General features: G+C 37.7%; 1 protein-coding gene across 1 annotated transcript in view; it reads right to left on the minus strand.

Annotated features, from left to right (window-relative positions):
• The window catches only part of LOC138762481 (titin-like), a 383,050-nt gene that overhangs the window by 175,573 nt on the left and 190,375 nt on the right, over positions 1-17,102 (minus strand). The window contains 10 exon segments of the mRNA XM_069936233.1: positions 2,239-2,322; positions 3,737-3,808; positions 7,241-7,321; positions 7,568-7,651; positions 8,907-8,990; positions 9,954-10,037; positions 14,003-14,086; positions 14,726-14,806; positions 15,767-15,850; positions 16,654-16,728. Of these exon segments, the coding sequence (XP_069792334.1) occupies positions 2,239-2,322; positions 3,737-3,808; positions 7,241-7,321; positions 7,568-7,651; positions 8,907-8,990; positions 9,954-10,037; positions 14,003-14,086; positions 14,726-14,806; positions 15,767-15,850; positions 16,654-16,728 (813 nt within the window).

Consider the following 17,102-nt stretch of genomic DNA (forward strand, 5'->3'; position numbering starts at 1 on the left):
GCATTATCCTCCTCCTGAACACCTTCTTCCGGTCTTCTACCTGCTATGGACCTTTATATTTCCAACTGCTCCCGTGACATCAACCATATCAACCACTACTCCACTCACTCATTCCAATCTCACCACCTCAGAACATCTGGCCCTCCACTCTCTCCACATCAATCTGAACCTCACCATCAAACCTGCAGATGAGGGTGGCGCTGTTGTGGTCTGGCACACTGACCTCTATCTGGCCAAAGCCAGCCGACAACTCTCAGACTCCTACTCTTACTTACCCCTCCTCCAATCCCCCTCCACCACCACCCTCCTCCAGCTGGCAGAACTTGTCCTCACCCTCAATACTTTCTCCTTTGACTCATCACACTTTCTCTATGTTAAAGGGGTAGCCATGGGTACCTGCGTGGGCCCCAGCTATGCCTGCCTTTTTGTTGGCTACAATGAACAATCCATACTACAGGACTACAGAGGCAAGGCCCCTCAACTCTTCCTCCACTATATCGATGACTACTTTGGTGCTGCCTCGTGTAGCCTTGATGAGCTTGTTGACTTTATCCACTTTGCTGCCAACTTCCACCCCAACTTCAAATTCACTTGATCCATCTCGAGCAACCCTCTCCCTTTCCTTGATCTTTCTGTCTTGCATCTCAGGAGACAAAATCTTGACAGACATCATCTACAAACCCACCAACTCCCACAGCTACCTTGACTACACCACTTTGTCCCCTGTAAGGATTCCATTCCATTCTCTCAATTCCTCTATCTCTGACACATCTACACCCAGGATGAGGACCTCCATGCCAGATCATCAGAGATGTCCTTCTACAAACAACATGGCTTTCCCTCTACTACTAACAACTCGGCACTCATCAAAATATCCTCCATTACCCACACATTTGCCCTGCTCCCTCTGCCCCCACGCGCAACAAGGACAGGATTCCTCTTGTCCTCTCCTACTATCTCACCAGCCTCTGCATCCAAAACATCCTCTTCCGCCAATTCTGCCAGCTATTATGTGATCCCACCACTAGACATGTATTCTCCTCTCCTCCCTTCTCCACCTTCCGTGGGAACCACTGCCTCCGTGACTCGCTTGTCTACTCCTCCCTTCCCACTAATTGTCCCCTTTGGACCTACCTCTGTGACCACAGGAGATGCTCCACTTGCACCCACACCTCCTCCCTCAGCACCATTCGGGGCCCAAACGGTCCTTCCAAATGAAGGAACATTTCACATCCAGTACTCCCGCTGTGGACTCCTCTACATCGGAGAGACTGGATGCAGACTTGGAGATCGCTTTGTTGAGCACCTCGGCTTTGTCTGCCACAATAGGGTCGATCTCCCAGTGGCCACCATTTCAATTCTCTATCCCATTTCCTTGCCGAAATGTGTGTTGATGGACTCGTACTGCCAGACTGAGACTACCTGTAAATTGGAGAAAAAAATCCTTATCTTCTGACTGGGCACCCTCTAACTGAATGGTATTAATATCAACTTCACTGGCTTTCATTAAACCACCCCCTACTTTCCCCGTTGTCTCTCCATTCCCTGTCTCCTTTGGCAAGACATGATAAATTCTCCTTGACCCTTATCACATCCAATTAACACCTTTTGTTGGTCTGGATTCCTCCCCCATTGTTTGAATTCTCAGACTTTCTGATATATCTTTTTCTGATTTTTCCTTGAAGAAGGGCTCAGGCCCGAAACATCGGCGATATATAATCGTCTCATATAGATGCTGAAAAGACCATCTGAGTTCCTCCAACATTTACCCAGAGAATGGCAGGTGCCTTTAATTGGCTGCTGGGATAGTGGTGGAAGCAGATAAGATAGTGCATTTAAGATGCTTCTGGATAGAGAAGTTATTGTGGTGGGATATAGATCATGTATAGGGTGAAGAGATTTAGTTTCATCTCACAGCACGATCGGTGCAAACATCATGGGCCAAAAAAGTCTGTTCCTGTGCTGTACTATACAATTAATTACCTTTGTATGGAGTAACAAAATTTTATTTCAACCTCTATGAATTAAGCCGATAGCATACAAGACAAACAATAAAATATTTTCTTCAGCGATCATTACAAAGACAGGACATAAAATACAAGATTGATTCGTTAACATGGTACACACACATTGGACACTTATAAATGAAAATTGCAAAGATTTTAGAGATTGACTTTGAAAGATGATTAGAAAAGCAGGGCTTGCGGCCTGTAAGTCTGTAAGAAATATTTATTGTACCTTTAATTGGAGCAGCCACCTCTCTTTTCTGAACAATTTCTTGTTGAAATTCTTTAACGACAGTTGTTGTCCAAACTTCATTCACTTTGAAGAATATAGTTGTTTAAAGATAAAATATATATTTAAGAAAATACAAGTAGTTCAAAAACCAATGAAAACAAGCAGAAACAAAGCCCATGAATGCCACATCAACATCAACTAACATTTTATTTTAGAAAGACGTAATCTAAATACTTATGGAAGAAGAAGTGAAGTTCCTTTGTAGGGAATAGTGCCTAGCGAGAACATTTGCCACTGGAAAACAAAATATGTAAAATTGGAGGAATAACCTCCAATTTGCAGATAAATCAGCAAAATATCCAGTAGGGAAATTAAAATTTACTGACAAGTTTGGGGGTGATTAGGAATGCAATGATCTCAGATGCTGGGATTGCTCTGCTACTACATTGGGAATGGCCATTCCTATCCAATATCAGTAGGATCTAGGAGCAAGTCTTGAGATCTCATTGATTTCAGTCAGGATTCTGAATCTGCACATCAGGAAGCTAAAAGAAGGAAAATTAGCTTATTTCAATTCTTTTGCTTTAGTTTAATATTTACAATAATTTATCAGTGAGTTTGTGTTTTAGTTAACTCTATTTTGAGACAAATCATTATTTTAAATGTATTTCCGTTCATGTTAATAATTATTAAATGTTTCTGAATGTCAGTGACATTTAAGACAATTGAAATATCTGACTGATTTGACAGAATACAAAGTTCTGCCTGCAGCTTTGACTTCTGTCAAAATTTCTCAGGGTATCTTAGAAAGGAATCTTGAAATTGTGCTCTAAAACCACCTCATTTTTCAGATCTTGCCAATCAGCTCTAAGGTGCCGACAGCCAACAAGTTCAACCTTTGGTATCTGTAATGTCTGCAGCAATTCCTGCTGTTCAGCCAATTCAAGCCAATCGTGGCTTAAAAACATTTGTGACAGATAATGATTTGTTAAAATACCATTATAAATCATTTCAATTAAATATAGACAGAGAGTGAAAAGGACCTGGAATATGGTGTCAGAAGTTGTGGTGGACAGATTAATATGCAAGAAGCGGATGAATATTGATCATGTGCAGGCAGAAGAGATCTAGTTTAATTTATGCCTTGTGTTTGGCACAGATGTCGCAGACCACAGGCCCATTCCTGTGTTGTATTGTTGAATAACTACATATTAGGTATTGAGCTAATAAAATTTCAACTGCTCAATCCAACTTACTTTTCAATTAAATTAAAAAAATAATTAATCTAATCCTCAAATATCCTACAAGGTATAAGAGAGTCTATCCAGCTATTTAACGGCAACATCGCAATGCAACAGACAACCAAATACACAAAAGGGCAAAAGACACCAGAAGAAGCAAGATTCTAGTTATGATGTGTGGAGGTCATCAGTAGAAGTGTAAATTATTCACATTTTGTTGAGTAAAGATTGAATGGTGTCTGCCTTTCATCTTGTACCTTGTTTTGCTGTGATCTCTTCTTTACTTGGTTTTACATCTTCCGCCAATGGCTTCTCAGTCATTTCTGGCACTTTAAAGGATATTACACAATCTTAAGATGAAATTTATTTCTAAACAACTAAAATTCAGACTAACATGAAGCAAACAGGACCAATAGAACTAGTACAATATATTGCATTAAACAAAATACCCAAGTAAGCTAATAACAAAAATAATACTTTTACTGTACTTGGATATCCTGTCAGCTTGGGGGTGGGGGGGAGGGGGATGGTGGAGGGAATAAAATGTGAAATATAGCAATGGATTTTTTTTTCAGTGTTATAGCCAATATTTATTTCATTTCACAGCACACAAAAACAAAAAATTCTGGAAGCACTTAGTGGATCAGGCATCATCTGCGGAAGGAGAAACAAAAGTAATATTTGAGGTTGAAGACACTTTATCAGAAGTGGAAACATTTTGATGAAGGGCCTCTGACATGAAACAATAACTGTTTCTTTTCCCACAGATGTTGCCTGAACTGCTGAATGTTTCTGGCCTTTCGTGTTTTTATTCTGCAATTCCCACAAACAGTTTTTTTCTCTCGCTTCAATCTAACTGTACTCTTCTCTCTCCTTTCCACATCCCTCCGTGTCTCAGGAGACAAACTATTTCCTGCCATTCACCTCAGCCAACTCCTCCTCTGATCTGGAAGCTTTTTATCCCTTCCTGTCAGATTCTCCACTTTTGCGGCCAAAAGGAGTCCATCTGATCTAGGACATCTGAAATGGGCTCGTTTTTTAACTAATACAGATTCCCCTTTATTGCAGTCAACAAAGCCGTCTCCCACATTTTATCCACCACTCAGAGTTCTGCACTTATCTTTCCCCCCATCAAGCAAAACAGGGCTAGTTCTTTCAACCTGCCAGGCATTCAGTACATAATCCTATGTCATTTCTGCCAGCTGCAACTAGATCCAACCACCAGGCACACCTATCCCCCTCCATCCCTTTCTACTTTCCATCAGTAATGCTCGTTCGTGATTCCCTTGTCGACTCATCTCTCCCAACCCATCTTTCCATTGCCCTGGTACTTTCCCTTGGAACTGGCTCTTACATCTCTCTCACCACCATCCAGGACATCAAAACAGCCCTTTCACATGAGTCAACGATTCACATACACCTCCTTCAACCTCATCTACTGTATTTGGTGCTCCTGATGTATCCTCCTGTATATTGGTGAGACCAAACACAAACTTAGAAACTATTTTGCATGGCTCTGTCTGCAATGGCCATCCTAAGCTCCTAATTTCATGCTGTTTCAACTCCTCTTTCCCATTCCCACATCAACCCATCTCTTCATGCTTTTCTTGCCAGAATGAACAAAAGGAATAACATCTTATATTCCATTTCGGCAGTCTATAGCCCAAGGTTCTGAACATAGGATTTTCTGTTCAGTAAATTAGACCCCATTCGCTTATGTATCTGTTCTGTACTTCCCTTTCCACTTTTTTGTCACCTTTCCCATCCAGCCTCCCACCTATTCTCATTTCTCCTTCTCTATCGCCACTTTCAGGTGGCCAGAATACCTCGATGTAAAGCCTTCTATTCTACCTGAATGCGACTATTGGGAGGCCACTTGAGAGTGGAAAACCCAGCCTTGAGGAGTACTTACCCAACCCTCCTCAGGGAGGTATATTCCAAGCAGTCCCCTGAGGCACCTGAAAGCAGTAGAGGCTGCTAGGGGGTGGGCTGATGATGTCGTGGTGACATCATCAGCCTGAGATGCTTTGGCGCTATTTTTGAAAAACTGGAGGGTGTGCAGGCTCAGCATTACTGGTACAGTTACATTTTTTGGTATGTGAGAGGCATTTCTCTTCTCTGCTCCGGGCCCCCAATGATCCTGTGTTCCTTTCTGCTTCAGCCTCGATGCGCTGCAAACGACGTCACGACAGCGGGTGGGACTACGGCCACAGTCGACAGGAGCGGGCGTTCGCTCTGAGGTGCTTCTCCTGCAGCCAGCCCTTTCAGGTGCCAGGACAGCACCTTCAGCGCTGCCACCTGAACGTCAATTTGAACACACCCGCAGCCGCATTCTCAGAGCGATTGCACCTGAAAGTGGCTTATAGTTCATCCCCATCCATCCCCTTCACCCCTGGGTTCTTCTGCTCTCTCCCCTCTTCCCTTCAGTTCCACTTCATCTCGTTATTCCACCATTCTCACCTTCTCTACTCATCAGATTCCAGCACTGGCTGCCTTTGTCTTCAAATTACCCGCTCCATCCTTTTCCTCCACTTGACCAGTTTGTTTTTCTTTCCTCTCTCTCCCTTTTGACAGGCCTCTGCAATCATCTGCCTCTGAATGGCATGTTGTATTTCCACCTGATCACTAATGGGGGCCTGTCCCACACCTCACATCTATTTACTCTGGCTTCTGCACTATATTTCCTCAGTCTCGATAAAGAGCTTTGCCTCATATCCTCAACCATTCTTTTTTGCTCACTTGTGCTGCCTGACCTACTGAGTTCCTCAAGCAGATTGTGTTTTGAAAGAAATATCAATAGAACTGTGCGGCCAGAGCTGGAGGTGAGGAAAAGGGTAGGCTTGCTGCATTAGCCAGGGTCCAGAGTATGGGATACCTATATGGCCTACTTGGGGTCTGAATGTGGGCTGGAAATAGTTATGTTAATATATCCAAGCTGACACTAGCAAAGAAGTCAACATTCTGTAGAATGTTGTGGTGGGGAGGGAGTTGCAAAACGACAAATTTGAATGTCTTTGCAGCCTTACTGTCAATGCCAGCCACTTGAATGGTATTTCCATTTTTTTAATCTGTGAGAACTCAATGCTTTGTTCCTGATTACACCATGAATGTAATGTAAATTGGCTGGTTAATTTTATTTCATTGAAACAGCTATAAAATCCTTCTGAATGTTCTGAGAAGTAGAAGCAGCCATTTAAAACAAAAATCTTTGTGAACATTCCTTTTCCAATAATATTGCTTTTCTCTTCCACTTTACGATGGGTATATTTTGTATTATGTAATTTAGAACTGTGGAGCAAAGACTAGACATGGGTGAGGTGAGGACGTGATCACAGGTTAAGCGATTGGCCACTTGTAGCTGAGCTGTGAAGAAATTATTTCATACAGAGGTTATGGATGTCAGTTGTTTTATTAGATACTGATCTTAATAGGGGAGCAGGCCATGGGAACTGGTTCTGTCATTTCTATTTCTTATCTTATGATCGAATGGCTTTTGCATATTCTCCAAAATTCTCTTCAATTGTAGTTTTCCATTGACTGCACAATTTGTCAATTATAATATGTTAAATGAATCAATAATAATCTCCCCAATTTAAAATCTTACATTATGACTCGAAAATGTAAAGCACAATTTACAATGCTGCAAAACCACCTAAAATGACATTTCAGAAGTCAAATGGTACTACTGAGACAAAAAAGGCCATAAAAAGGAGAAAAAATCAATAAAGTGTAAGAATGGTTTTTACAAAATATTTTTATACCTGTCACCGTGATTCGCTCTTTTATTAGCATAGTCTCTGGCTGAGATTCAGTGTCAAATGGCTTCTTTGGAATCTCCAAGACTTGAAAGAACATGATCAAGAAAGAAATTTATCAAAGATGTCATCATTTTGAAGCAATATTTCAAAATGTACAATATAAAACATACAAGGAAGACAAATCTAAAACAAGATAAACTATCTTCTAAGAAAAAAGTTACGATTATATACTACATATTGCTGAAGCAATGACAGTTGATCATTCTGTATCATCAAATTTCATATTAATGTAGAAGAGCAGGTATGAAATGATTCTGTAGACGTTTGTACCTTTTCTTGAGATGACTTCACTTTTCCTTGAAACAGCAACTATCTCAATATCTTCCTGTATTTCTGGCTTCGAAATCTCTGGCACTTGGAATAAATAGTGTTTTCAGATAAATTTAAGAAAATATAACGTATGAAAGATATTTGAATAATATATTAACACGACACAGAACATACATTACAAAAAGACTCAAAACCATATGATTCCACTTTGAACCACACAGATGCAAACGTTAATTTGTTTTATGATTGACTGACAACCATTAGAATGAAAACTTGACAGTGTGACTTGAAACATTTTCATTGTATTTACCAAAAAAATTCAACTTAAAAGTGAATTCATTAAAACCCAAACTCTAAAAAAAAGGATTTTTAAAAGATTGGGCTTAATTGAGCGGGCCTGGAATACGAGAAGCAACAGGCGCTTGAGCATCTGTCACTCTGGCTCAAACTCTGGCATCACGCAATCTATCGGTATGATCTTAGTTCAAACAAACTATTCTCAGCAAGTCAAGCAGTAAACAAAACCTAAAGACATTAGAGCAGAATTAGGCCATCGGCCCAAAGAATATGCTCTCCCATTCAAATCTTTTTTTCTCTCAACCCCATTCTCCTGCTTTCTCCCTGTAACTCTGGACACGCTATCAACTTCTGCCTAACGCAAGGGCATGGCCTCCACAGCCATCACCATCCTCCGGTTGAAGAAATTTCTCCTCATTTTCTCGGAAGATTTTTTTAAACAGATTTTTAAGGATGAAGAAGCTAGAATTCTTCTGTCCAGAAAAAAACAATTATGAAGTGACTTGATAAAGGGTTTTAAATTATGCAGGGATCCGATAGTCATTAAGAGAAAAGGTGCAGAGGAATGAAGAACTAGGCAAAAAAAAAAGCCATGATTAGAGAAAATCAATGTCTTCTTTTAAGAATGACAAAAAAGTTACAATCACGTAGAAAAGTTGAGATGAATAATTTGGATGACCACAAACATTTGCTGGATGAGAAAAAGGGATGAAGGGAATACAGAGCACCTTGATATAGTTAGGTGATGGGAGGAAGCTTGTGTGATGCATGAACACTGGCTTATAATGTTGAATAGCTTGTTTACATCATCTAAAATTTTATGAAGTTGACTGCACAAAACATCTACACCATACAAACAGAAAATAAAAAAAATCACATTATAAACGATTCAGTGATAAATTGGCAAGTCAATGAATTTCATTCAAATGAAAAAGAATAGAAAAAGAGTTCAACATAAGAGTATTGTGCTTCCAGGAAAAGTATCAAGATAATGGTGGTGCAAATGCATTACCACGCTATGAGTAGCTTTGCCACTTTGTACCTTTGATTAGTGTAACGTCGTCTCTCCTCGGAACAATGGCTGGTTTTTCTTCTGGTTTTAATGGCATTTTGGGAACATCTGGTGCTTAAAATAATATAGTTCTTTTCAGATAATATTCATGGCAGGAATTTATATTTAAAAAGATGACATATAAATAAAAGATCAAGAAAACACTAGAAAAAATGGAGTTGGTCAATGAACACAGAATGGCTTCAATCTTGGGCCTACTTCTTACTTGTGGAAGCAACTTTCCTCCTTCAAAATGATCTGCCCATTTCATAATTTTTCTGAATTCCAGGAAGTACAATCTCAGGCTGCTCAATCTCACTTGATATGCTTACCACCTCACCTCTGGATGGCATCAACCTGGCGAACCTCTTCTGCGTTGCCTCTAAAGCCAGTTTATCTTTTCTCAAGTTAGGAGATAGGAACCACACATAAATAGTTCCACCTTGAGGTGTAGCCTCACCAGTCCCTATACAGTGTGACCACTCTCATTACTTTGAATGATTTGGATTCTGGTAACATGGCCTGAATGACGCAGTGAGAAAAGTTTGAACCCTAAAAATTAGTTTCTTTCTATTGACAGTGAACATGGGGTCATCCCTGCTTTGGCAGCTATAAAATCTCAGGTGAGTATCTGAACAATTTTTAATCATTTCCAACTTTTGGAAGCGTTAAAGATCCAATTGATTAAAACAATAAGAGTTAAATAAAATTAAAACCTCTAAAAACACAAATTGAAATAATTAAATTTAAAAAAGTAATCACCTCCCAATGCGCAGCCCTACATTCATCATTGAATCAATGGGTGTTTGAGTCAAACTATCGCCTGATCTTGGAGGAATTCCCAATCCATAAAGCACCTATGATGAACTCTTGGACCTACTGCCATTTAAATGGGTTAATGGTAGTAATTCTTATCAGAACTGCTGGGAGCTTTTCTCATGATTTCCACACTGCCAATAGAATTTGGAGATCCAGCATGGAAATTAGAAACAGTTTGCATTGAACAAAATATTATAAGCCTTTCAATTATATCTGTACCTTTAGCTGGAAGGGCTTCCTCCTTTCTTGGTACAGTATCTGGCTTAATCTTTTTAGCAGGTGCCTTCTTGGGAACCTCTGGCACTTCAAAGAATATTATTGATTTATTAACTCATAATAAATAAGCTCATTACATTAAGCATGAAGCCAACATAATAGACAAAAAACAAGAATGAACATCTTTTCCTGAGTAATTAGACAGTTGGAGTATTTCGTTACATCAATCCATAATTTCTAACTGTGTGATTCATTCTGTGCTGCCGAACTGGGACTTTTGCCAACTAAATTTTATTTTACAAGTGCCTGTAGAGCTCGTCGAAAGAATCAAAGACCTGTTGATCCAAACCAAGGCTTTTATTAGCAAAAGACAGGAGCTCTTCACAGGTGGCCGACCAGTCTGGAATGATCCGACCTGGCTAGGGACATAACCCTTTAAGGCCCAGAGAGTAGGCGTGGCTAAGCTCTCAGCCAATCGCTGTAAGCACAGTCATTACATACTCTAGATACTGTAACTATAAACATTGGTGATAGGTCTGTACTATCACAGTGCCTTTTAATAAATTAGTTTAATTATTTTCGAATTGAACTTCCAATTGCATTTATCCACTAGCATGGAATTAATGGCCAAAAGAAATTCTTAGATTGGGTGGAATTAGATAAAAGCAACACTATGCAAAGTGTCTAAGGTAAAACTGCCGTTTCTCTTTTGTTGTTAGAAATTCTTTTTAAATCCTTATTTAACATCAAAGAAGATTGACAAAAATTTAGATACTCACATACAAAATTACATAAATAGAATTTAATGATGAACAACAAATTTCATGCTCATTGAGAAGACTGAGCTTCTACTATTGATAATATTAATTGCATTTAAATGATTGGTTATAAATTATTTTCCTCCGTGTATTCTTAGAATCTATGTCGTATTGAACTGTTAAGTTTACCTACTGTGTATTTTGGCGTACAAGTCGTATCTTGAAACCTTCAAACAATCACTCAAAAATTGGGGCGGGGAGGGGGCGGGGGGGGTTGTCGAATTATATGCCAGGTACACTTTTGAGACTTTAAATTCAACTCAAAAAACTGCTCAATGCCGATTCAGCGGATAAGTCGACCCTTGTAAAACCAAAAATAAAACAACTACAGCAAATGTTCCTGTTACCAGGATATTAGAACAACATTTTTATTGAAAATAAAACATATTTAGACTCCTTCAAAATCACTATCATTGCCTGAGGCAGAGATTGCGGCAAGCACATCTACAGTCTCACTGTTTAAATAGTCATAATATGGGTCCCAGTCTGTATCTGATGAGGCAGCTTCAGCTTCGTCATCAGTGTTCTACAATAAATCATCTTCTATAGCAATAATTGCACAAGGTGATACTGCATTTCTTAAACAATTTTATTACGTCTCTACTTTCATTTTATCCCATATGTGACAGATTATGCTGTGTTTGTATTGTATATAGATATGATTTTGGGAGATAAATTGGGGCAGTTTTTTTTAGTGTAGGATGCATAGAAACACTTTAAAACAGATCTTATTTAAAATACTGGTTCTGCTCATGCCAGACAGGCCGGCGCCAAGAGCCTTTGCAAAAGCTTTGAAGAGTGCCCAAGAGACCACTAATAGATTGTTGTTTACAAAAAGGCAACAGATTAAAGAACTGGTTGGAGCAGCAGGCTGCCTGGAGTAGAATTTGCTCTTCTAAGAGCGTCATGTGGTTTGCAAGCAGAGAGAGTAAAACAGGCTTTCTCTCTGAAAGAGAGAGAGAGAGAATTCAGTTCTGCAGTTTGACAGCTAGCAGCAGCTGGGACTGAAACAGGACAAGCTGTTAAGCTTGTGGATAACCCGATTTGGAAGATAGATTGTGAGTGCTTGGTTCACCCTGGTCAAAGTCCTTGTGGTTCATGAAAGAGGAGAGGACTGGCTGTCTAACGTTTCACTTTAAATAAGAGAAACAAAACAGAACTCTGTGGTGACCTGAAAGAAAGAGGTCATCAAACTGGAGAACCCTGAAGGGCAGGTTTCTTCGGCAAGACACTGAAGTGGCTGATTAAAATGAATCAATTGTGGGTGCCCAGCGAACAACAAATCTCTCTCTGAAAACCGACATGAACCTTCCTGAGTGGTAACCATTTACCTTTCAAGCACCAAAGCCTGGTGAACTTCATAAATGTTAAATTCTGTGCATAGTATAAGAATTGTCTGCAACCTGCAAACTTGGAGGAATGAGAAGCAAGATTGGAATGTGAATCAAAGAAATTTTCTGAACTTACACACACATTACATACACATGTGCTTAGAATTAGAATGAGGTTAAGTTAGGTTAGTTAAGTCAATAGTGATAAGTTGAGGTGTAATTCTGCTTTAATGTTTAAAGATAATTAAAAACATCTTTTGTTTAAGTAACAATTTGTCTTGGTGAATATCTATTGCTGCTGGGTTTTGGGGTCCTCTGGGCTCGTAACACATGCTTTGAGCATGAAGTCATACAGTACATCAAGTGATGCCACACGCCTTGCCCCCCCCTTTTACAAATGATTTTTCTGCCCTCGATATCCAAATATTCCATTCTTGATACACATGGTCTTTGAATGGCTTGTTCAACAGACATCGAGAGGTTCCAATAGAGATGTCAAACCAACTGGGATAACCGTGATGTAAATATTATTTTAGTGTGCTCAGTTAAGTGGCTACAAAACATATCCCAGACCAACAAACTCCATTCCTTGTGTAAACTGCCTTGGTGCCTGTTCTACACATTGTCTATCCATGGTTTTACACAATTTTCATCCATCCATCCTTTTTCATAAAAATGTAGAAAAATATCTGAGGGAATTTTATTTTAGGTTTAAGTTTGAGCTTGAAGATTACCATGGGTCTTAACTTCGTCCCGCCAGCCATGCACGATAACAACATCATAAACCTGGTCCTTTCATGGCCTGTACTTTTGGCTTGCACAGTTTTCACACCTCTACTGTTCTATTGCTTATCGTGTTGAAATTCATGGGGGTTTTGTCCGTATTTCCAATATTTGCTAATGCAAACTTGCGTTTCTACCAGTTACGCATAATAAACAGTTGAAAACTTACAAATTTATGATCAAGATCTTTTGGTAGTTTCTGAGCAATTTTTGTCGTAATATCACATTTTTCCTGTTCATGAAATGGTTGCACCAGCCTACTGTGGATTCAAAAGCTTTACTGAGTTCTGGGTGAGACTTTTCCCACTTCAGTGCAAATGCTCTTATTTTATTTTGCGTGACTGTAACAATCTTGCCTTTGTTCACGTACCCATGCTGTGACGTGGTTTTTGAACTCTGGTCATCGAAGGAGTCCTCTTCTCATTGGACGTGCCTCTTTGGTATTTTTCTTAAAGTATCTTCTTCCTTCCTCCAATCTCTTGCCAACTTCTCATATATCTCAATTTTTCTTGCAGCAGCCCAATTTCAGGATTTCTTGGCCATTTCTATTACTTTTAACTTAAAACTCACTTCATACTTTCATTGTTTTGATAACAACCACCCTGAGCCCAACAGCTCAGTCATCGCGTTTTTTGGGGGTTGACTTATATGCCCAATATGTGATCAAAGCATGAAAATGAGGTTGAAAATGGGGACTTGACTTAACTGAAAGACAACTTGTACGCCTAAATATACTGTATTTTTTATTAACAGACTTGGATAGAAAAATGTTTCAATATTATTTAAGCCTACAAAATAAAACTGATATAATAGTTCAAACATTAAATATTTAGATCAACTATTCATGTCTATAATATTGAATAGGCATTTATGTGAAATATTAATCCCTACATAAAATTATTATTTACATTTCCTTGCATGTTATCAAAAAATCTTCCCTAAATGCTTGATATACAATAGTGATATATGACACAAAATGTAAAACCTATAAAAACATAGAGTACAGTCATTACATACAGAACACAGAGCACCAAGTGACATTTCAGTGTTAAAGAATGACTATGAAAGACAAATTCTACAAGAATAGTGTCTATAGAAAAATTCCCGTATATATTTCTACCTCTGGTTGGAGTAATTTCTTCTTTCTTTGGAATAGCGACTGGCGTCACTTCTTCAACAACGTGTTTCTTATGAATGCCTGACACTTTAAAGAATGACATTATTTCAGATACAAATAATTCCAGAACATAAGATGCACAATGAAGACACAAACTAAAACAACTTAACGCACAAGACATGTGAGACGGACGGGAATCAACACAAAACATTTTCTTGATAATCAAAAAACAATTCTGCAATCAAAATGACTGCTATTTATATATTACCATCAATAACCAATTTCACTGCACCCAGAAACAATGATTTTTGACGAAAATCTATTCACAAAATAATAATAAAAAACTCCTGAATTCCTTATCGTCTTTATAATTGAAGACAAACTATCATTTTATTTGTTATATCTCAAAGGTGTGATCTAAACCATACCACCAATAATAGTGAACAAATATGAGCGATGTCTGAAATATCTGAATGTGCATGGCCGCAATCAAATATCCATTCATATAAGTGATGTAATCAGTATTCACTATAAACTTGCATAGATTTCAAACATCAAACAGTCATGTACAATTATGAAGAAACAACAAAAAGCACAAAATGGAGACACAGAATTATTGAATGATTGTGAAATTATGAAGGATGCTGAATGCAACACTGATGAACGCAGAAGAAAGCATAAATTTTATAAACGAGTTCAATTATTTAACAAGAAATATGTTTATACCTTTTGTTGGAATTCTGTCTTTCTTTGTAACAATAGCTGTTTTGATATCTTCTTGAATTGTCTCCCTAACGAGTTCTGGTTCTTTAAAGAAAATTATTATTAAAATAATGTACGTTTTAAGAATAAATTGGATAGATGCATGGATGGGAGAGAGTTTTGGAACTGGTGCAGGTCAGTGGGACAAACGGAATGATGTTTTGGCACAGACTAGAAGGCAAAATGGCCTGTTTTCTGTGCTGTAGTGTTCTATGGTTCTAAATAAGAAGAAATTTAGAGTGTTCAAGGTAATGGTGAACTTGTAAGACAAATTAAAACAAAATACATAATAAATAAAATCATTAATCTTTATAATAATTCCATTTTTTTCCTTGGATGTATTTAAGCAAATGCAAAAATAACACACGTTTAGAAATAGGGATCAAATAATATAATAGCTTAAACACATTTTTTTTTTAAATTTGGAGGATCTGAAATGAAATCCAGTACTAATGGATAAAAAAAATTAAAAGACATGTCTGAAAACAATTGAAAAAATGTCAAAAATCTTCACGGTGCTTATGAGCACAAACTTATAAAATTGTCTCCAAAGCTTTCTAGAAATGTTGTGTGGAATGGGCTTCCGGGAAAGGTGGTGGAGGCAGGGTCAATTTTGTCATTTAAGAAAGAGTTGGATAAGTATATGGATGGGAGGGGGATGGAGGGATATGGGCAGAGCGCTGGTAAGTGGGATTAGAGGAGGGTACTTGGATCAGTGCGGACTAGAAGGGCCAAATTGGCCTGTTTCGGTGCGGTAATTGTTATAACGACACTAAGTCTTTTTGGACAAAATAGAAGATTTAGCTATTTGATTCATTTACTCATGTCAGAATGCTGATTTATATCTTTAGTTGATTTCTTCGATCTGTTCAACTGCAATGAAACATTTTAACTCGTATGGTTGCTGAGGTCCAATTTGAATGGAGTTGAATTCTAAAAAGACCACAACGTACAGTCACATGTTAAGCACTAATAACTTGATTCAGATCCTTTGTATTTTCATACCTGGCATTGGAAGAATCTCTTCTTCTCCTGTGATTATAATTCGTTCCACTTCTTCAACAACTGGCTTCTTGGGCATCTCCAGAACTTGAAAGAATATTATTTTTTCCATTAAACTATTCACCTGGGGTTATTTAGAGATCTTGGAAGGTGTTTACAATACAGATAACATACATACATCATAAAATTATTAATCTAAATGATGTGAAAAATGCATTGCTTTATCAATCACAGTATTTCTATGTTCCTTCATATTTAATTAGGTGACATTTCTATTAAAATATTGATATAAATGCACTCGTTCCATCCATTCAACACATTATCATAAACAGATTTAGGCATTTTCAACACATGAAATCAATACGTTGCTTAGTATAATATGAAATATTCAATGTGTACTGTATAAAACTTCCAGCAAATGTAATGATATCATAACTTCTATTATCATTATTAGACAAACTTACTTAGAGTGGCATCATTTGCTTTACTGATTGCCTTCAGCTTCAAAATATTTTAAGAACTTGTTGAGTCTATACATCAATATCAGTCCAGAAGGTTAGTGTTAAAAGAATGAATGTGAAAAGAGCCCTGGATGCACTTAAGGGAAGAGTGGGAAATAGAGCTCTGGTGAGTTTAAACATAAATACTAGTGTTCTGGTGAGTTTAAAGTAAACGTGGGAATAAGGTTTCCAATGAATTCAACCAACTCAGGAACCAGCACTCAATCAGCCAGTTGCTGAACCAACAGGATCTCTGGATAACTGGACAGCTTATTGGAATTGATTTTTTTTTTAAAAACTAACTTTAAAAATAGCTTCTGTGATACGAATTTGAGATAATTGAAGTAATGAAGCAAATAGAGAAAACTTTTTCTGTGTATTAATTTTTACCTTTTGTTGGAACAATTTCTTCTCTTGACACAGTAGTAGATTTGATTTCTTCAGATATTGGCTTGATAACGACTTCTGGCAATTTGAGGAAATTTATGTAGTATTAAATTACAAAATGTGAATAGAATGGAATTTGTGTTTTTTTTGGTAATAACAAATAAACACAATAATAATGCTAAAATATTTGCAATGTATTCAAAAAATAGTTGAACTTATTAAAGTTTTTTCATATCAAATAACCCAATATAATTAATATTAAATTTGTACAAAATGAACATGTTTGTAAATGAATAGAATTAACATCTGCTTCTAATTAAAATGTTGAATATAAAATCTCCAAAAGTATTACATTGCTATTTGCTTAAATCAAAGCATGTGTAACCTGAGCTAATAATATTTCACTACAATGGTACAAATTAACAAATGAATAAAAAGACTACTAAAAGAAA

Source organism: Narcine bancroftii, chromosome 4, assembly GCF_036971445.1.
Source record: "Narcine bancroftii isolate sNarBan1 chromosome 4, sNarBan1.hap1, whole genome shotgun sequence".
NCBI lineage: Eukaryota > Metazoa > Chordata > Chondrichthyes > Torpediniformes > Narcinidae > Narcine > Narcine bancroftii.